The following is a 22,889-nucleotide window of genomic DNA, read 5'->3' on the forward strand; positions in this document are numbered from 1 at the left end:
CAGGAAAAACTACTCACGCACCGACCCCTGATTTTGCAGAACCCCCATCTATACCAGTGGCCATTTCTTTACCCCTTTCAAAGTGCGAAGTGCCCTCAAGACACGCAGAACACAGCCCCGGGCTTTCCCGACGGAGCCCGGCGCGCCAGCTGCCAAAAGCGCTCCAGCCGCATCCCGGCTCGGGGCCGGCAGGTACCGCGCCTGCCGCCGCCCCAGCGCGCATGCGCGGGCAAGCGCGCCGGCTGACTTTGCGCGCTGTCTGGCGCGGAGGGGCCGGGCCGGGCCGCGCGGCTGCTGCGCGCCGCCGACACCTGTTGCGCGGCGGGACCCGCGCGGGCCGCCCGCCCCTCTCCCGAGCTACTTCTGTGCCGCCGCAGCCCGCTCGCCGCGGCGTCTCGGCGGCCTGACCCGTAGTGCCTCGACCCCTCCGATCCGCGGCCGCCGCAGGAAAGTCCTCCGCGGATGCTGCCGCGTGGGGCTGCCCGTGCGCGCCCCGCGAAGCCGCCGCCGCCGCCTGCCGCGCAACAAAGGGGACCCTCGGCAGCGACTCCCACCCCGCCGGGAGGAGCGTTTGTGGTCCCGGGAGAGCAACAACAGCGGCAAGAGCAACTGCCCCGTCCGGAGGTTTCTGCTTTTGTCTGCCCCGGCAAGGTGTGCGCTGTGCCCAGCGCCCGCCCCGCGCCCCGGCTCCCCCGCGCCCGCCCGTCTTTGGGGGAACGCTGGAGACGCTCGTGTTTCTCCACAAACTGTGTTGACAAGCGACTGTTGAAAAGGGCTGGGAAAATTACATCTCATCTCTGGTGGGGTGAAATATGAAACATGTAATCTAACGGTTCCTGAAGGAGGGGGGAGAGGGACTTCTCTCCCTCTCTCGCTGTTTTCCTGCTCCGGGTTCCTGGTTGGATAATTTGGGTTAATACTAGTGAGTGAGCCTTTTGCTGCTTCAAAGGGTATTTCAAGTTGCCGGAGCTCCTCCCCTCCGCACCGTGTGACAACAACAACTCGTCCAGCGAGCGAGCGGCGGCGGCGGCGGCAGCAGCCAGCACTTCCCCGCTCATTTTCTCTCTGTCATTCCCCTCTCAATCTTTGATCAATGTACTTGCCAGAGAGAACCGAAGTCCTTCAAACCTCCTCCTTTTCACCTTCGTCTTTAACGTGGTGCTAGAGCAAGGACCACAAAAAGAAACTGCCCTCCCCCTCCCCTCGGCCCCAGCCCCGCCGCCCGGAGCGGACTTCTCCTCCTCCTCCTCCTCCTCCGTCCCCACTTGCGGGACACTTTGTGCGTTCTCTCTCTCACTCTGCCCCCTGCTCCCTCGCTCGCCGCAGCACCTGATCTGGGGTTATCCCCCCCTTCTTCTCCCCCCTCCTCCCTTCTGTCCTTTCCTCCTGTTTTTTTTTTTTTTTTTTAAATAATTTTTTTTAAATTTTTCCCCTTTCCCCTGCGTGTGTGTGTGGGAACTTTCCCCCCTCCCCCTGCCCCCTCCGCCGTATATGTGACCATGGCCGTACCGGCTGCTTTGATCCCTCCGACCCAGCTGGTCCCCCCTCAGCCTCCGGTCTCAACTTCTGCCGCCTGCACCACCACCACCACCACCTCGTCGTCGGCCACCTCGTCGTCGGCCACCTCCTCTCCGTCTCCGTCCATCGCTCCCCCGCCGGCCGCTTCGGGGACAAACCTATTCCGGCCGGAGCCCATCGCAGCGGCGGCAGCGGCGGCGGCGGCGGCCACAGTCACCTCCACCACCAGCGGCGGCGGCGGTAACGGCAGCGGCGGCGGCAGCGGCGGCGGCAGCCCCAGCCTGGGCACCGGCGGCGGCGGCAGCAGCAGCGGCGGCGGCGGCAGCGGCGGCACCTCCACTCCCAATGCCAGCGCGGCCAGCGCGGCCGGCAGCCTGCCCGGCAAGCCCGTGTACTCGACCCCGTCCCCGGTGGAGAACACCCCCCAGAATAACGAGTGCAAGATGGTGGATCTGAGGGGGGCCAAAGTGGCCTCCTTCACCGTGGAGGGCTGCGAGCTCATCTGCCTGCCCCAGGCTTTCGACCTCTTCCTGAAGCACTTGGTGGGGGGCTTGCACACGGTCTACACCAAGCTGAAGCGGCTCGAGATCACGCCCGTGGTCTGCAACGTGGAGCAGGTCCGCATCCTGAGGGGGCTGGGGGCCATCCAGCCCGGGGTCAACCGCTGCAAACTCATCTCCAGGAAGGATTTCGAGACCCTCTACAACGACTGCACCAACGCCAGGTAAGCGCCGCAAGGCACGCGCGCGCCCCGCCGGCCCCCCCGCCGCCGCCGCCGCCGCCCCCGTCCCACCCCCGCGCGGTGCGGTCCGGGCGAGCGCTGCGCCGCTTCCCTCTGCCCCCTCCCGCGCTGCCCCGGCTCGCCGCCGGCCTGCTCCGCAGCCAGCGGCGCTGCTTCTTGGTGGGACGGAGGGACAGAGGGGGGAAGGGGAGTTTGTGCCCCCCTCTCGCTGCGCCCCGCAAGTGTCGTCCTGTCATTGTCCCCTTCCCTGCCCCCCCGCGCCGAGGCGTGCCGGGGGTAGGGGTGGCCGCGGGCAGCGCAGCGCGGGAGCGGAGGGCCGGCGAGGGTGGGAAGGGGCCAAAAAGTGCTTTATTACCGAGCCTCCTGCTGAAGTTTATCCTTGGATGTATCTTTAAAGCGGGCAACCCTGGGAAAAAGCCACCCGAAGGGTGCACGGGAGTGGGCGGGGAGCAGCCCCCATGGGGGGACGGCGACATAGACACTGGGGTGTCGCGGTAACTGGGATGGGACGCGGAGCTGCCCGGGTGTTGGGCCCGTTCCGGGGCGATGGAGGCCCCTTGGCCATCAGCTGCTGTCACACATCCGAGGGGGCACGTGCACTTTTTGTGTAGGGCTGTAAGGCAGTTGCCACATGGCGAACGGGGGAGGTGAGGAGAGGGCGGGAAGACGGCGAGGAGGAGGAGGAGGAGGAGGAGGAGGTGGCGGCGGCTTTGCTTTGGGGTAGTGGGGAGAGGTGCCAGGCGTCCGGGCTGGGCTGCATCCTCGGTGGAGGGGGGTGGGGGTGTCGGTCCCCGAGGAGCAGGTGCGAGCAGCTCCAGGCCCCCGCCAGCCGAGGAGGAGGAGGAGACGGGGGGCAGCGGGAGCGCGGCAGGGATTTGGCAAGGCTGGATCCTGCTGCCGCGCAGAGTAACGCGGGCGCGGTGGCGGGGACGGCGCCGAGGGCGGGGAGCAGCGCTGCGGCTGCGGACGGTGCGGGGTGTCCCCGCACCCCGCCGGCCGGGGAGACCGCGGGGGGGAGGTGAGCCCCAAACTTGCCACAGCCGGGGAGGAGTGTCGGGGGGATAGAAGGAGCTGGCAAAAGAGGAAATTCCTGATGCAATAGCAGCCGCCTTTGCAACGGAGGGCGAAAGCATGGGGTTGTTATCTCTCAATCTGTAGGTTACAGGGCTGAATCTGCTCGATAAGGAGAAGGGATCGCATAACTGCCGTGACCCCGAGATCAGAGCGGTCGGAAGCGCCTCCAGTTCCCGGGGGCTCTCCCCCTGCCTCGGGCGGGGGCGGGGGACTCGGGCTCTGCCGCGCTGGAGGGGCGGCGGGAACTTCCCACGGAGGAGGTCGTGGACAAAGTCCCGATGCTACTTTCAATATACCAAAACAAACAGACCGGGCTCGTTTCACTTTCCTATTGTCAGATTTCAAGGTGCAGCAACAACCAACACGTGGGGAATTAACCCCACGCGATGCCGTGCTCCTGCCCGTCCCGTCCCCAGTGGCGGGGGGTGTGACATCCCCTCCTCCTTCCCTTTATCCCCCCCATTCAGCACAGGGTGCCTGGTTAGCATAGAGCCAGGCGAAGCAGAGCACTTATTCTGCGGTAGCAGTTGCTGAATGGATTGTTGAAGTTCCTGAATATTCAGGGCAGCAGGACAAAACAGCCTGGAATAACTTCCAAGCGCTGACATAACTGTAGCTGCTCGGGTAGCTCTGCTGTTGTTTCATGTGGAATCAACATGAATATTAATAGCTGCTCTTAGACAATTGTTGGGTTGGGTTTTTTTTTGTTTTTTTTTTTTTTGTGTGTGTGTGTCTGTGGTGTGTAACTCGCAAGAACTCTGCAAGAGTTCCAAGATTTGGTCCTTAAAATAAACTCATAGAAGTTTTACTTTGCCACAGTCATAACCGTGTGAATTTTAATTTGAACATATAGAATTAAGAAAACCAGAAACTTTATTTTTTTTTGGGGGGGAAGGGAGGGGTACGGTTGGGGGCGTATGGAGACACCAATTCCTGGACTTGGCAGGGTTATAAAAGGGTTTGGCAGCCTGGTAGTAACATGGCTTGATTATGTCAACAGTGCAGAATCGGCTGTGTTTCAGCTGTTCCTGAGGTCTGCTGTGTTATCATACAGTGAAGTAGAAATTACAGTAGTGGGTTCAGAAGTGAGTAGGATTTGACCCTTAAAAAGCGTAATTGTAGTAGACTTACTTATACATCCATTAAGCAAATAAATTAATGGAAAGGATATACAATAGGTATGCAAAATATATTATTACAGTACAGACGAGTAAAGCAAAGTGGGTCAGTGAGTTTTGGTCCAAATGGATGATATAATGGGAAGATAAATCTGTATTTGCTTTCTGGATTTCCCCTCTAATACATTTAATTCTTCTTTCTTTACAAATTATTTTTAATTATTTCTGACATTGCAGTAATTATGCAGGGTATTTTTGTCTACTCAGTTTAGTGATTTAAGCGACCTTTCCTGACTCCCAGTTACTGCATGCTTTAGCTGGGTGATGTCTTTTTGTATCCCGGGTGGACACTTGCCTGTTGAGATGGAAACTGGAAGAGCCAACTCCATCCTAGCGGCTAAATTGTTATACTCATCAGATTCAAAAATTTCAAACCAGCATCTTATCACTGTTATATTTGTCTCATAATCAGCTGATGCACTTGAGTACACTAATCCCTTTTTGGAAAGCTTCATCAAGGTTAATATGTTATTTAATCAAAAAAGGCATCCAAATAAAGCCACTACTTTGTTGTTCTTTAAATGGATTGAATCGTTAGTTGCCAGTTGCTGTGGAAATAATTTGTAGTAACTTATTTTGAGACGGAAAAGTTTTAGATGTGTTTCACCAAAATGATGCATTTTAACTGTGATATTGCTATTTTAAAAAATCAATAAAACAAAAATCAATAAAACACCAAGGGATTTTCTATTGAATGCTTAATGTGGAGGTCTGTAAAGTGAATTGGTTTCTGTGTTTATTTGTGATACTACTAATAATAACATGATACTAAAGGACCTTTTTCTAAATTAGGCTTGTGTATCAGTTCACTGGAAAAATAAGCTTCCGTTATGGAAGATGACTTTTCTTTTCTGGTCATACTGACCTTTGCTTTTATTTTCCTCATAAAAAGCATTGGCTGCCAAACAGAAATCCAGGAAATAGCAAACTGTGCATTTAGCTTACATTCCGATTAAACGGTTTGACATTAATGGGATGCTAGAAAGCCATATGCCAAACAAATAGGGGAAGGATAAAGGCAAAACATGGAAAATATTTAGAGCTACTGGATGCCAATCGAGTCAGGTTTCTTGAATGTGTGGGTGAAAGAGAGTAGCGAACTGTGCACTGGATGTCACCTGCCTAGGATTAATGACCTGGAAGCTATTGATCCCAGATTGTTTCTGGTCTCTTGTGTTTTGAGCACTTGTTGTGGAATTTTGCCATGCTGGGTCCCTTTCTGGAGTTTTCCCATAGACTTAGGCTGACTTTGGATTGTGCCCACCCGAGTAAAGGCTAAAAGCGTGTGCTTTCTTCTGACCTCCCTTCTGTGACTAGGATATGTTAATCTTTTCTGACATTTGAAGATGATTTTGAATGAGTTAATTGACATTCATACTTAAAGCGGGGAATTATTTGCTGTCCATGGAAGATACTTAAAATTTTTGGAAGACAATCTAATTGATTTTTGAGTATAAAGAGGAAAGATGCTGAACATGAAAGAATTATTCTCAAAGCCCATCTTACACGGCAGTTATTCAGTCCCTCTTTTCTAGCTTCTGCTTCTCTCAAATTCTGTGGACCTAGCATGTCCTTGTTTACTGAATGCTGCATGCTTGCATGGCTTTTCTTTTTTCTCCTGTTTGTATTAATTAAAGGAGTATCTCACCCAGATAGGTTAGTGCAGATCATAGATACTTTAAATGAACAGGTCAGCAAGTGCAGCTGGAAGGAATGTCAAATATATAGTACCTGTGGTTTATATTGATGACCTTCCTTCTTGCCACAGATTATTAAAATACAATCAGCAGAAATGTGGAAGGCTTTACAAGCAAAGATGACTTCTGGAAGGCCAGAAGATAAATTATAATAACTATAAAGAAGGATTGAAAGGTTTGGAAGTGGTTTCCTTAGACTTAAACAAAATAAAAGACTCCAGTTGCTCATAAGAACAATACTTTAATATCTATCTTACACTGTATATTTAATGGTAAATATTGTAGTTTAAAAGCTGAGAACCTTGGACCGTACTTACTGCAACAGAACAGAACTATTTATCCCTTTAATCTGATACTTAGCCGCTGGCAGCAGCAGGGTATCTGATACTTTGGAAGGGAACACTTCTCTGTGAACGCTGGCTGCCTGTCGAGGCAGTTCCCGTGCAGGGAGGTGAGGGCCTGCTAGTGATGGGTAGGGGGACATTTTTTTTCCCTGATTGCTTCACATGGTTTTCCTCAAGGATTCAATTTGATTAACTCCTCTTTTATCTTATAGCTATGAATATTGGTAAAGTTTTGTGTGGTTTTGGTTTTTTTTGTTTTTTTTTTTTGTTTTGCTTTTTTAGATTAAGAAATCTTTTCTTGACAGATGAAGTTTATGTAAAAAAGCAGTTTTATTGTCAGGTTTGTATCAATTTACAAGAAAGGGTTATATGGATAGCTTTGTTATTTTATCTCTGTTGAAATGCTTGGTTCAGTCTCAGGCTTCCACACTCTTTCTAGAGCCACAGGCCCCTGCCTGGGGTTGTTGAGCCCCCTGGGCACATGCAGCAGGTGCCCCACAGTGTGTCCCTAGGGGCTGTGCTGGGGGGCTGCTGCACCCACCCAGGGCTTCTTCTCTGCCCCCCTTCAGCACCGCAAACCAAAACGCACTCTTACTTGCAATTTGTCCTGCTTGATATTCTGTAATCCGGAGTGGGTTCTGAATATTTGGTCCGAAATACTAATCTTGTTTAACTGCCATTTAGTATTTCTTCTGTTTTCCCCTGCTCCTAGATCACTCCAGATGGCTGTTTTTGCCCATCTCTGGGACTGGTCATGTAATTGAATGCAATGAATTGTGTACGAAGCAGAGAATTTTCATACACTGGATTGAATGTTGATATTTTCCTTTTGAACTACCTAATTGCTATATTAAATTGTTACTGCAATTCCTGCTGGCCTGGTACAAGTAAATCTCTCACCATTGCCAGTGTTTCCTGGCCATGGAGGAGCTTTACAAGCTTAGCTGTAAAAATTCATTAATGACTGCAGGATAGCAGAGAGTAGTCAGAAACTACTGAGTTTTATCTGAATTGTATGAGGTAGTGAAAGAAGAGTCCAAAACAACCATGATGTCTGTCTGGTTTTAAGTAACAGGACTGGGTTTAGATCCTCTTTGTTCTTTTATAAGTTAAATATGTTTTGTTTTAAAAATAACGTTTGGGGCATCTGCTTTGCATTATGAGTTAATTCCATTCATTGTTTTAAAATAGTGATTAACCTTTTGCAAATTATATACTGCACATGAACAGTAATTTTTTCAATAATCTTTAAATGTGCATGCTGTAACAGCGCCATAATGTGGAGTGACATAATAGGAATTGACAGTAAATTTTTAGTTGCCTAAATATGTATTTAAACGATACAGCTGAAGAGTCATCTGCAAAAAGCTATTATGATCCAGAGAGTTAATTCATATATAGATAATTTCTCCACTGTGAATTAAGGAAGAATTTTTCTTTTTCCATTATCATTTAAATTATTTTCAAAAATCCTGAAACATAAACCAGAAGTCTTTATATTTAGAATCAAGATACGTCTGTGACTTGAAATGATAAAATCCAGTTTGCTTTGAGGAATAACTTTATCCTTAACCCACTATGTTCTACTTATTTATCTGATATTGTGCTCAGCTAGGGGCATCTCCTAGCAAGTGCTGATGTTTCATTTCACAGGCATTACAGAATATTCAAGTGTAAGCTACAAAATATGGAATCTTATTAATTTTGTTAATAACTGAACTGTTTTAAACTTTTTTGTTGTTGTTGTTGTTTTTTTTGTTTTTTTTGAAAAAAAGGTAAAAGGGTAATAGTATATTTTCCATACCATTAAGTAGAAAAATGCTGTCACTCAATTTCGTGAGAGGAAGGATCAGTTTTTGACCATCCGGTTCTGTCCCAGTTTGGCATTTTTCACTCTAAATCACTCATAGCAATTAGCTGGGAAGCTGTGCTGGGGGAGGATAACTCTGAAAATACTAAAAACTTGCTTTTTCCTCTGTGAATTTCCATAGGTCTCTTCTAGAGATGGGACATTGGACCAAGCAAACCCTGAGCAGTAGTTCAGGATGTGTCCACCAAAACTCATGGAACTGCTTACAGGAGTTGTGACCGAGGAAATGGATCACAAAATGTGTTTTAGTTCACCTTGCTTTAAACAATGTTTGGCAATAATTGCTTTTAGGGTGAACATCCTCCTATGGCAGGTGGATAAATATACACAATACAATTTATGGAATTGAATACAAAAATCTTCTAAATTGTTTGTATCTAAACACTTATATTAATTATGGGCAGAAACTTTTTGAAATAATATAAGCTTTTTTTGGTTACTGTTCATGAAATTATGCTTTCGATGCAATAAAATATTCCAAAGTTTTTATAGTGCGGTCCTGAGAATACTTGTGTGGGTAACAACATAACTTTCTGTTCATTATTCTGTTTAGAGGTACCCAGTTCCCTCCAAAACTAATTTATTTTAGATATTGTCTTTGCATGCCACATATTTTGCATCTTCATCATGAAGAAGAAAGCTATTTCAGTATGCAAAAGAAGTATATTTTTTGTTGCAAATATCAAACAGTGGGATTTTATGGCCACTGAAAGGCTGAAATTAGCCATAGTCCAGGAACAATGGAGCAGGTGAAATTAAAATTTTTCAGTGCACCCTGCCACACCAACTAGATTTTTTTTTCCCCTATTAAAATAAACATATTTTGGTAACGAAATTTTATTCATCCTTATAATTTATGGAATTAATCCCCGAATTGGCCAAATGGCTTAATTATGCCTAAATTCCTTTTGATCCAAAACAAGCTCGGGTTCAAGCATAGCTTTCAGACTAGTTTTCTTATTCGCATTACAATTTTATGTGATACTAAATATACTGAAAAAAGTGCACCTTAGCTGTTAAGACGTATTTTTTTACATTCATTTTGTTCCTTAGATTATATGACTGAATGAGAGGGCACAGTAGGTGTGCATACAGATTACCTGACTGACAAAGTAACAAGAGTTACATAGTGGGGAGAAGGGGAAGAATGGGAGTACGTGGGACTGCTGCACATGCTTCAGCATAACTGACAGCTGAAATATACTTATAATGTTATGGTGCCATGATTGAAGTTCATAACTCTGAATGTTCATGTTAGAGCACTTGTTAATGATGCTGTACTGAGAACAGGTAATAGGTATTTTAGACTTGGAGTAGAAGTTGTTGTTTGGGACATGTCTCTCAGCATATGCTTGTATTTACAGGTTGTACGGTAGAAACCATTTTTGAATTTTACATCTGAGAAATGCTTTGCTTTTTCATTTTGCATGAAATGGTTGTGAGGAATCAAAAATAAAGCAGTTACATAAAGTAAATGTAAAGGAAACAGGTAATATATTTGATTACTATTTAATAACATTTTTTGCAACCTTGATTTTGTATTGTTCTCATACTTCCTAGTATTTTTGGGTTTTTTTTAAAGAGCTAGATCATGATTTTATATATGGGACAAAAAAACCTGCTTTCTGGTAATAGATACTGTATTTTTAAGAGAAGTACGAACTATGTGTTACAGTTTTGTACAGTTTGTACAGTTTTGTGATAAATCTAGTCGAAGCTTATTGATAGTTTGAGCATTCCTTAAAAATTTTCTAAAGCTATTACTTGTTAATTATTCTTTTCCAAATGTGGTAAAAATATAAACCTAATACTTTAATTGGTTTTATATAATGTTTTAATGGATGACAGCATTATCTGTCTTTATGAAGCATAAAATTTGTTTCCAGTCTCTTGGCCTGCTGTATAAACCTTTCTTTGTTGGATAAGGTCACCTGTAGGACTTAGTTATTTACATTAAAATAACAGTGCTGTGGTTTTAAACCACATGTGTAACTTCAAGAATGCAGATAGTCCTGTTGCTTTCAATAGCCTACATGTATCTTTTAAACCAAGCATATGCAAAATATATTTGGAGGTGCTATAAAAGAATCAGTTGACATCTTAGGTTGGAAGCTGGATTGCTGTATACGTTCTTGCATTTGCAGGGGCAGTTTGAAGGCATTGAAAAAATGCTTAAGATTTAGCCTCTTGTGAATCAATTCTTGTTGCATAAAACAGATTCATGATGCATTTTTTAATGCATCATACATTTAATGTCATCTTAGTGTTTTTGTGAGCATTTTTTCATATTAATTAATTTTAGGAAATCAAGGCAGTATCTTTGTAGGAATGAGTATCAGAATTTGGTATAACCTGTGGCTTCATACCTTCTGCTGGGATTTTTTGTATTCATTTTTGTAGTACAGATGCAGCCTGTCCTTTTTTGAAGGGAATACATGCTCTCAAGATATGTGCCATGGTTGTCACTTTTCACATTTTTGTGCTGATTCTCACTGGTAGTTTGCTGGGAAGGAAGTGAAATAATTTTTCAATTATCTTTTGTTTCCTTAACAGTAATTTACTGCATGGGGGGAAGAAAATACCTCAGGTAGTATCAAATATATAACAAGGACTAATACAAATGAAAAGTCCTATGTTCTCTCTTCTTTTCCTTTTTTTAAAATAAATTTCTCTCTTAGCTTGTTAGAGCAGTTCCAGCAACATAGGTGACACATAGGGTTTTGTTATTTCTCTGTGTCTATATCTACCAGTAAAGCCTAATTTCACGATTCTGGTGTGAGTTTTGTTGCCTATTGTTTTAATACAAAGCAGGATGGTTTGGTTTTAGTTTGTTACGGATTTTTTTTTAAGCTGATACTCATAACTTTTAACAGGCCAGGTTAAAAAAGAAACATTAAATGGTAATAAAATATTTTTGTCTTGTATTGCTGAGCATTCATTATAGATGGTTTGTGAGTCTACTGGTTCCCTTTGAAATTAATTTGCTGCTGAAATACGATGTCAAAAATGACAGTAGTAGAAAAAGAAGCTCCTGCTACAGTAATTTACAATTTAACATATAGCTGTGTATAAAACACAGTTTTGAGAAATTATGGGACAAATGTAATAGAAATACTAATTTACCAGCATATAGCTGTTTTTCAGGAGCGTGCATGCAAATCGTGTAAGAAAGGAGACATAGCATTTCCTGGGGAGGGCATCAGTGAGGTTTTTAGTCAACATGTTTGGGGATAGCCACAGCTGTTGGGTTGGCTTGAGGCCACCTGGAGGTACAACAGGTGGGACATTGCTAAGAATTAATAAACTTTCAACAAATTTTATTGTTCAGAGCTTCTCTGGCAGCATCTCCATAGAGTGGAGGAAAAGGTGGATTTTATCTTGAGAAGAAGCAACCCACTGCTGTAGTTTGTACATGTCAGATTTACATACTGAGAAGTTTGCTCAAACAACGTGAATTTCTTTGTTATCCTTCCTCTGCTCTTTGAATCTATTTAGTTGACCCAGAAGACGTGTGGTCCCACACACAGAAGGATTTGTTGCTCAACTGAGTGGTCAGGCTCAACCCATTATCATTCTGGCCTCATTGCAATAAAAGTCAGACTCTATGACAGAGTGGATGGGATGTGGTGTTAAACAGAGTAATTTCAGGTTGTTCCTGAAGGAGTGTAGCCTCCACTGCCTTAACTCTCTGCTGCTGAGCTTGTGCTAACCTGGGTCTGCTAAGCAGTGGTTTCATCTTTTCTGCTGACCCCTTCTGTGATTTTGTCTCATTGAGTCTTATTTTACGTGTCTTAATACTTAAATTAGAACACTACAGTGATATCATGAGAAGTAATAAAATAATAGCTATGAAATGCATGTATTCAGAAATACTCTGAAGTATGACTACATGAGTAGAAGTTTTTGACATTTAAGGAAAGAAGAATGTCCCTAGTTAAAACTGCTGGCATTGTTGTGTGCTAAGTTTGTCTGCTCTTTGGTGTGCCAGCTGATGAGAGAAACTTTGTTTTAGAGGTGAAAAATGCAGAGCCAACTAGTTCTAAATACTGTTCTGTGAAATGGTGTTTCACCCCTGTAAGTAGTTTTCTGTGTGGAAGGTGTGCTCTGAACAGGATGGGTCTGTCTTTTGAGCTTGGCTAATCGCTTCCTTTCAAAAATCCAGAACGCATGCAGACTTGAACTTGTAGCCAGAAAAAAGTGCTGCCATGCTTCAAATTGCCAAAGGACCTCAGGGGACAGAAACTTGACCTGGTTTTATGAAACCATAGAATTACATTTATACAAGTTACCTCTTGGGAAAAGCATGAACTGATCCCAATTCATTTCTAAATTCTGGGGCCTTACGGGTCACATTTGAATTTTCTCCTGCACCTGTTTTTCTACTAAATTTTTCTGAGGACATTTTTAGAAACTTGTTTTACCTTAGGTATGGGTCAATTGCCTAGTATTTAACAGTTCAGTATTCTAATTCTTTAAAATGTCTAATGGTTTCTCAATATAATTAAGCTGCAAAAAGTTTAAATTATAGAATTTGTTTGGTATGGACTAAATCCTCAAGCCATGAACTCTCCTCTTTGTTTAGTAACTTAGGCTTTGTTTTCTTGTGAAATATTATGAATTTTCTTTGTTTTCTCTTAGTGAAATAGAGGAGTGACTGTAGTCAGTACATGTTGTATGAGCTATAGAGAAGAGAGCAGCTCTGCTGATATTGGGCTACTCACCTGGAACATGGGACACTGTGGCTTAGAGTTCAAAAGGAGTTACCCAATGACACAGTTCACAAGACGACTCCCAAGACTCCATTCTTCCTTTCTCCTTCCCTTAGTTGGACTAAAATTTTGGGATTTGGGAAATCATGGTTCATCTTTCCTTGTCTTGGAATCAATTAAAATAATGAGTAGATGCTCCCATGGCATTCTTCCTTCAGTGCTTTGGTTTGAGCTAGAAGCCTGAATACCCCAGGGTGAGTGCTTACCTCTCTCTGGCGAGGTGGTATGGTATTTATGCTGTCCAAGTGCTCCTGCTGGTGTATTGCCAGGTTGGACTATGCTGGCTAAGTTGAAATAGTGGGCCCTAAGGACATGGAAAGGTTCCTTAGTTTAAACACTTAGAGGGTCACATGGAAATGAGAATTAGCTTGCATTTTGATTTATTTTATAAACTGAGTGTTCTGTTCAGCTTAAGATTGCCTCAGCAATCCCACAGAGGCTCTGCAAACTTCCCAGGTTTTGCTTTCACCTTCTTTTCCACTTCTCAGTCAGTCTTTCTAATCCTTGAAATGTATTTTCAGTGCTGAAATTGGCATTAAGTGCCTGCATAAGTCTACCTGTTTCTAGTGAATGAGTGACAAATTTGGATACTATTAATCTAGTATAGATGCTTTTGTCTTTAATGCCATCTTAACACTCCAGATCGACTGAACAGCTCAGCTGATGATCTCTGGCTGTAGGCTTTCAGTTTGTCAGTGTGGACGTGGCAGAGGGGCCTAGTTCTGAGTTTGTGGTCACTTTTTTGGCTTGGGTAAAAAGAATTGGTAGGTGAGAAGTGGATATAAGGGTGTTACCAAGACAAGTAAGAAGATTTACTTTGGTTGTTTGGTTATCATACCAGTGAATTTTTCTCTGCAGTTTGTGTTGAGCCATTCATGACTTTGCCAGTCTGGATAATCAAACTTCATGAGGTATTGTAGGGACATTATCAAATGCTTGCTTTTGTTTTGACTGGCAAAGTGAAAGGCAGGTCTTCTAAATGGTGATTACTTATCGCCATTATGTATTTATTATAAATGTGTACATCATGTCCCATCAACAGGTTTGACTGCTATGTAGTGCTGATATCCTAAGTGGGTAGAGAGAGGGATTATTTTTTCCAAGACACAGCAAGTGGTTTTGTTCTCACATGACTTTTAATGGGAGGTAGAGGGGTTCAGTTACAATTAGGAGATTAAAGAGTTTTCTTACTTGCTTGGCTTTTTCTTTGTAGTTCTGTTGTTAAGTTGGGTAGAAGATTTCTTTGAATTTTACTGTATCCAGAGTAAGTTTAGATCAGACTAGTCTAAGGCTTTTGACCTATAAATAAAACGTTTTGGCTGCTTTCTGATTTTGGTAGTAAATAAGGGAAATTAAATTAAATTTAAGATCACCTATAGGTGGCAATAAATTCTTCATTGTGATTGAAATGTTTGTCTTAAATTCTCTTTGCATCTAAATTAGAGAGAAAAAAATCCCTTTGTTATCTTTTTGATCATAGAACAATAACTGTGAATGAAGGAACAAATTCAGATCTTTGAAAATTCAGACTCTTCCTTTCTCTTTCCTCTTCTCCTGGTTGCTTTCTTCTCCTCACACACCTGTCTGAATTTGGAAGAAAAAAGAAGATGTAAATTTACAGTTCTTCATGGAAGCTGTATTTTTTGAGACACTGTGAAAACTTCAGATACAGAGGATGCTTAGTGGGAGCAGTTGCTAACCCTAGCAGTAGCAGTAGGGACAAGAGCCCTGAGGCTATGGGGCTGGGAACATGCTGAAGAGTAGCATCGTGAAGAGGCAGAAGTGAAAGGCTGGTTGACAGCATGTTAAAGCAAATTTATCCGGTGTTGCTGTCACATGCGGCCTTACAAGTTTACATATGTATGATCAAATTTTCAGTCTTTGGATCACAACTGTGTCCTTCCTCTTCGTTAAGTAGGGCTATGTTTAGAATAGTGCCTGGGAAAGCAAGCAGGAAGAAATAAGCTTTACCATTGATTTTGATGTTGAGCAAGATTCTTATTGCAGAGATGTTAAATGTGAATGAAAAAAAATGTTTTGTTTAGTAATACAATTAATCTGAAAATTCTTAGTTATGCTCTGTATGGTTCTAAGTTTATTTCAGAAGTATACAGCTGTAATTCCTGTTTCTTCCTATTTTTCCATATCCTGTGTGCAGCAATGAATATAGTCACTATGATATTGGGTTATATGTAGGATCCTAACCTGGAAGCGTGAAGCTTTGGTTTGTGCAAGGAGTCGTGTTGCCTATAGCATCTCAGTTGGATGATTCAAAGTAATAAAATTACGCAGATCCTTAAATATTATCAGCACTGGTACTCAGCAGATCTAGCAGGGTTTTCATAAGCTGGAATTTCACAGACAGCTGCAACCAAGTGTGGGAGCGATCAAAGAACATTATTTGTAATCAAAATGTGAGTTAGGTGTTATAAAACAACTGGTGGGTGCTTGTGTGTATGTGAAATTTGCTTACACGAGTAATCCCATTGATTTAAATGAGAGCATTCAAGTGACGAAAACAGGTTCAACGTGAGAATGTTTAGAAGACGGTGACCTTAGAAACAAACAGTCGTCTTTGTAAGTATTCAAAGGGGGGTTATTAAAACTTAAAGCTGAGAGTTGGCGTTTGAAGGCAGAAGCAGCTAGAGAGGTGTTCGGGGAGCTCACCTGCCAGATAATAATGCGTTTTAATGATGGTGGTTAACTCTGCATCAACTTTCTCGTACTCTTTTTTGGGGGTATGGGGGAAGGGACGGGAAGGAGGGCGAGAGAGGGACGGTGACAGCAAGGCTGTTTGTTTTTCCCGAAAGTTGTTTGTGATTTCAGGTACTCATGGGAAATCTCTTGATCAGATTCACATCTGTTCCTGTCAAAGTGGGTGCTAAGATACCGGTCACCCAGCAACCATGTCCAAGAGGGAATTGGGCCGATAATAACTTCAAAAAGGAATGACAGATGCTAGATTAGGATGAAAGACAAAACGCATGAAAAATGAGCTTGTTAGAATAAAAAAATTGTTCAAGCACCTTCATGCAAATTAAATGAATATTGAACATTTGCATGCAGTAATTTCTACTTTTTCTGTTGATTGAGAAGAAATAAAGATGGTACATATAAAAACATAAATGTAATTTTTTTTTTTTTTTTTCACCAATTAACATACAAAGCAGTATCTTTCTTCTAAAAATGAGATTAGCCACCTGGGTGCTTGGCTGTATCCCACATATGTCACAACATTTTTGTAATGTGTATGCTTCTGTTGAAGAAACACCTTATCTAATTCTTTGTAGCAAAACAAACAAGGAAGAAACCTTATATTAATTTTAAAATACTTTCGGTTAGCATAATTCTATTTTTTTTTTCAGCTGTGGTTTTCAGAGCTGAATTATTTCCTGCTGTCCTTGAATTCAATCGGTATAATGTGCATTAATAAAAGATCACATAAGATGAGTTCAGACCAAATGCTAAGGTTTCCTATTGACTGGTCAAACAATACATATTTTAAAACACCGTGTCTGTCGGGGTAACACGAAGGAAGAAATAGTCACTTTTTCATGCCTATGCATTAAGATAATTTAAATAATCTAGCAGTTTTATTATTGAAATGTTCATATAACAATCAGAATTTGGAAAAGAATGATAAAATGTTCTGATTGAGAAAGGACTCTGTGTCTTGGTTTAGCAATGTCTAATGTGGTCACGTACAGAAATTGATTTTCTTCAGAAATTAATTAATTTTTCATATCGCCCTAAGCTGCAGTTAAAAAGAGTGCATACTTGTCTGTTTTTTCCAGAAATATTGCCTAATCATATTAATACCATTGCCCCAAGGATGAAAAGATAATTGTACAAATGCATTTGGAAATATGTATCACTGAGTATTTATGATTAAATTATGCAAATGACCCAGCTCTCATCCTTTCCAGACCCAGATTGTCTAATTAGGATTGATATGCTGAATAGATGTTCCAGAATTTGAATACAAGCATGTCCAAAGAGCAGAAAATTGGAAATGACAAGGCTGAAATGCTAAGAAAAGTGTCTTTCCCTTTTATACTTTACTAATGTGGTGTTAGCAGTTGCAGTTTTTCCTTTGGCTATATTGTGTGACTCATGTGTCCTACAAGAAATAAGTCAGGAAAGAAAAATCAACTTTCATAAATAGCTTTACTTTGCTCTGGACTTACTTTTCTTTAAGTCTGCTAGCAGTTCCTCTCCCCTTTAAAGCTTTGTATCCTTCATGTTAAAATAATGATGTATTCCACATAAATTACTTCTTAATTTGGAGCACTGTTGTTTGTAGCTTGTCTCCAGCTGCCAGCTGCCAGTGCTAGATATTTAGCTCATCAGCTTCTCATATATTCAGATGAGATTTACACACCTAACAATTTTAAGTTTGGTGGATTTTTTTGGGGAGGGTTCTTACTTTATTTGAATTCACAATTCCTTAATGTAGCCACCTCTTTTTTAAAATTCTTTTAATTTTAAAGAAGGGAACTGATTAAGCTTGTTTGTAGACATTCTGAGTTGGAATAATAGCTATCAGCAGCCTAGAGCATTTAAATCCTTCTTCTTCAGTGGACTGTTTGTTCATTTATCGCTCTTGGGAAGCTGGGAGAAGAGTCTGGCGAGGAGCAAGGAGGAGTAGTGAACTGTCAGTACTTCAGCCATTGTTAGCAGCAGGAGTCGCTCCCTCTGAACTCTGTTGGCTCCTGCTACCCATCTGCGGGATGATGGATTGCTATGTTTAATACATTTCAGCTTTTGTCTGTCATAGTGTGGATAGACAGCGCTATCAATTATTTCAACAGTGATTAGAGCGCTGGTTGTACCCACTGCTATTGGGCAGGCACCTCCCAGGAATGTCTGATGGAGGAACTCCTTGGTACTCTCCCCACGCAGATGACTTGCTCGGCTAACTTAAGGTGGTTTTAAACACCTACTAAAGACTGCTGGGAATTGCTAAATCCACCCCGCAACGAAATTCAGACACCCCTGTAAATAGTCTGGTACCAGCCTAACCCAGAGAAAAATGTCTTGTGCTTTTGATAGGTGGGGAGCAGGGAGGAATTTGGGGGGGTGTGATGTCAGCAGTGCTCAGCCCATCTGTAGTGAAGTGCGTGGCTACTGGTGATACGGGCGGCGTGCAAGGACTGCGCTGAAGCAATGAGATACGACGTGACATGTGTCATGGGAGGATTTGCTAAGCCGTGGGTGCTTTGTGATTCACGAGTCCACAGGCTGAATGATTTCAGCCACCAGAGAAGTCGCTGTACACCAGCACAACATATGCCCTGGAGTATCTTCTAATAATTATAAAATGTTGCAGTAGACATATAAATTGGAAAAAAGAAGATAATCGTGTTATGGACATTACTTTAGACAAGTGGATGTATATTGTTTTCATTATTATCATGTTAATTTTCCACTCTTAGGAAAACAGTATTATTCAAAATCTTGTGTGAAACAGTATTGTATTAGAAACAAAAAGATAACTATGCAAACTAAAGAATATAATACTGGCTTTAAAAGATGCTTGACCCAGTTTTCTTGATTTGGACCATTGCCCACCATGACAGGCCAGGCTGAGGATAACTTTCACTTCATTTTGAACTGAGGGAGGAAGGGGAGCTAAATCAGAAGATATTAATCATACTTGATTTAGCATTCTTAGTACAGAATTTAATTTACAGAACCAGAAGAATGAGTAGCTAGTAAAAACTACCATTAGGAAAAGTAATCAGGATTAAATGTGCTTTCTTTACCCCTGTTTCACTCTATATTTACTTGACTGTGGCACTGTTTGCTTTTAAAAAATGTCTTTCCTTTTGGTTATACCAGAGTTCAACTTCTACAGCTCTGCTTATAGGCAGTAGTTTGCAATTTCTCTGTTGTGCTTGCTGGAAATCCAAGCTCCACAGCACAGTCATGGGATGCCATTTTTATTCCTTTTTAAGAGGATTCAGGCAGTGGCAATGCTCACAGGGAGGAGTGTTCATGATAATTAAAAGCTGGAGTTTACCTTTAAAAAACAATTGGCAATTTGCCCAGGAGGAAATTCTGTCTTCAGTCACCATTTTTAATCTACTTGGCTGTTGGGAGTTATCTTCACTTTAAGAGTTGTCTGGTTTTGAAAGTTGTCTGGATGTTGAAATAGTTTCTTTGACATTGCTCCTAAGTGCTCACTTACCATATATGATGATCAGAGGATCTGAGGGCTATATGGAAAAGAGTATCAGTAAAAAGGTGGGAATAATCTTGACATTTACAGCTGGCAGCTTTTCTCAGTTTAGTCTCCCTTTGTTACCAATGTGTGGCAGTGAAACAAGGAAACTTGAGGTATACTTTACAAATTCAAGAGAAATTGAGAAAAGTTAATATGTGTTGATAAACAGATTTATCCATAAGCAGGTTTGATTATTGAACTTTCACTGGTATTTTTTCTCCTTTAAAATACATGGCATTTGGCTGGCTAAGGGGCTGTTCTTTTGTGAAGATCAGTATCTGGAGCATTCATACAGAGAGGAAATAATGGAAACTTGAAAGTTAATGAAAAGCAAGTATTAAATAAATCCGTGTATTAGTTGGTGATGTGTTAATAAATGTATCACATAAATATGATAGGTAAAAGAATCAGATAAATGGTTCCTTAAGTGGTTAAAAGGTCTCAGATTTTATGTTCCTTCTGTAGAGGTAAAGCTGTGATTTACAGACTTTTTTGATAGCAGGACTTGTTTAGATAATTTTGTCTTTCTTCTGTTTCCTCCAGGCACCCTGATCGCACTCCTGTACAGCTGTGTGTGACCATTTTCGGCACAGGATCAGGTCTAGGTTGAAAATGCTGTCTCCCCCTGCTTCCTCTCTCCCCTTCATTATTTTTATGAATCCTCATCTGTTTTGGGAAAACAGATCACCCTGTGCTTTCATCAGCAGTTGTGTTGCTGCAAGTGATCGGGCAATGGGGAAAGAAATTAATGATGGGGGTGGAGGGGTGGGGAAAACCTATCTTCAATTTTATGTATGGTTATCCTATCTGCCATGAAATTTTCCTGCATCCAAATGGCAGTTCCCTGAGCCTAGCCTGGAAAATCATCTGTGGATTACACACAGCGGTTTTAATGCTGTATTTAAAAGGAGGACACAGGAGGAAGGTGAGCTGTAATGAAGGGGGGACTAAAATCTTTGAAAGAAAAATGTACGAAGGCAGTGGAAGCCACTTTCCCCTTTCTCTCTTGGAAATCTACTGTAGCTGGCAAACTGTCCTGCTGTGTATTGCAAAACAAATGGGGTGGGTGTCTGAGGTTGAGCATTGGTTTCCTCCTTTGGATACTCCCTCTGGCCATGTTCTGGTGGCAGAGAAAGCTGACACGGGCATGCGCCATCCTCCATGCCCTGAATATCTTGGCTTGTCCGGGGAGAGAAGCCTACTTGTTACAGAGCATCCTCTACTCTCTGGGAGGTGCTGCACAGTGGAAGGACTCTGGAACTTAGTTTCAGCCTACGTCTCTGCTGCTGGAGTGAAAGGCCTAAATTATTCTCTTTTTTGAGTGAACTTGTACCAGTCATGCCTCTTGCTTTTTTGGTGACTGTTTTCTCCCTGTTAGTGGCCCAACATTAGTATAGAATGCATCTCCTATTAGCTATGCAGGATCAGACAGTGTAAGTAAGGCCTCTGGATTCTGGTACAGTATTAAATTACTGAATACTGTTTTACTATGAGGACTTAATTCACAATACTCCTGCCAAATGTTAATGATGATGGAAATATTCTACTGTCTGTAAGAAAAGTTAGCCTGTGTAGCATTTTCCTCAAGCTGTGTCAATCAAATGATATTAGTTTGCACTTCTTTAGGAATACTCTATTCTTCTAGCTGTTTTAAACACCAGTTGGTTTCTTGAGTGGCTTTTTGTGGATGTGATGGAAACACATCTGAAGCTACAAGATCCCTGTCTACCCAGAAACAGTGGGAAACTCAAGATTTCCCTGAGTAGGCATGGTTTTAGGAAAACTTCACTCTGTTCAGAATGGTCTGACTTCACTGTAAAGTAGGTTCCACTGTGCTAATCCTCTTGGAATGCAGCAATTATCACCTACCGTATAGGTGTTAAGTGCTGAATTTCAAAGGGATTATCACTTTCCTCCTTCAGTGGCTAAGCTAGAAGGGAAAAGTTGTTAGTGCTTCTAAAGGGGAGGGAAGAGGGGAAGAAAAGAAATCTCTCTTATTTTCTTTCTGTGGTTGCCTTCAGTCTGGCTAAAGCAGAGCAAGCTGGGTTTTGCTACAGCTAGTTACTTTGAGTCTGATCTTCAAGAATTCTAAAGGCATTTGTTTCCACCTCCCGGCTCCTTCCTACCCACCCCCCCCCTCCCCCCTCCCTGCCTCCCAGAGCACCCTTCTTTTGTGGAAAGAGGCAATGACAAGAGCCATTCAGAACAAAACCCGAAAGCTATGTAGGTGGACAAAATTACATAGGAAAACCAAATCCTTACACTGTGTTTTCATCTGGAAACTTGGCAACAGTCTGTAGAAGTTGATATTTTGTAAGTCTTAAAGAGATGCTGGATGGCTTTATTGGTGTTGCAGACAGAGCACTGGAAATTATCTGCAGACTATTTCTGTGCATATGCTCTTTCTATTTGTCTTTTCTTTAACTGACATATCAATATTTTGTTTGTCCACTATCTCTATCCACAATACAGACAGTACTGATTTCAGGTGGTTGTTGGATAAAGTGGGATTAGTATCCTTGAACCCCCCTTTCCCCTTTTTCATATCCATACCTAAGAATCTTGCATACATGGCATCTTCTATAAATGCTGGCTTCTTCTGTCTTCACCATCAGTGAACTATTTCTGGTACCTGATGGGGAAGGAAAGCAGGGCAGAACTGTGATTCCCCAACAGGGCACCCTGGAGATCATGGAGCAACCACAGGCTATGAGAACTAAATGGGAAGTGGTAGTTTAGGGGGAGGGCATTCATATCTGGGGGAGGATTTAAGATGTTTTAGGGGATAGAAGTAGCTAATAATGGACAAGAGAGGGCTGCCTTATTGAGAAGTCTTGTTTCTGAAGCTGCACAATAACCAAAAGAGGCTTTTAGAGAAGAAGGCAGGATTTGGAGTTGTATTGATGTGATTAGAAGGTTTTGTGGAAGGAGAGATGTAGAATATTGAGGTGAAAGATTGGCTTCTATCCTGTTTTATTTTTCACTATCACTTCACTGGGATGAAGAATGCTGACTTCTGTCAGAAGCATTTGGTCTACAGCTGGATTTTTCAGAGTTAAGAATTTAAGAGTTGTAGTGCTGGAAATTGGGTTACAAACATTCCGGTTTCTTTACAGTCAAACTGCAGAAATTAATGATTTTCAGAATTAAGGTGTATCACAGTGATTAAATAGCATTTTCCAGGAATCACCGCAGAACATTTCAATAAATTATGAAAAGTTTCTTTTATTAAATATTTTAGATATTATGCATAGTGTAGAATGGTAGAATTAGTTCCTGTTATAAGAATTTGTAAGATACGTGCAATCCATTTTTTTTTTAAAGAAGATAAGAAATTGTGGTTCAGTTCTACAGCTTGCAATATTTTCCTGGGAATAAAAATCTTCTCCTTAAATGTGAAACAATTTGGCAGAAGAACATACTCTGCTAAACTTAGGAACTTGTAAAAATGTGTATTCTTAATTTTTAATG

General features: G+C 42.3%; 1 protein-coding gene across 7 annotated transcripts in view; it reads left to right on the forward strand.

The window, feature by feature from the left end:
* Positions 1-773: 773 nt before the first annotated feature.
* The window catches only part of DACH1 (dachshund family transcription factor 1), a 376,911-nt gene continuing 354,795 nt past the window's right edge, over positions 774-22,889 (forward strand). For all 7 annotated transcript variants that reach the window (XM_058848038.1, XM_058848012.1, XM_058848021.1 and 4 more), the window contains exon 1: positions 774-2,242. In XM_058848038.1, coding sequence (XP_058704021.1) covers positions 1,500-2,242 — 743 coding nt within the window. In that variant the 5' untranslated portion in view covers positions 774-1,499. The remainder of the gene's footprint in view (positions 2,243-22,889) is intronic.

This window comes from Poecile atricapillus, chromosome 1 (assembly GCF_030490865.1).
Source record: "Poecile atricapillus isolate bPoeAtr1 chromosome 1, bPoeAtr1.hap1, whole genome shotgun sequence".
NCBI classification, from domain to species: Eukaryota; Metazoa; Chordata; class Aves; order Passeriformes; family Paridae; genus Poecile; species Poecile atricapillus.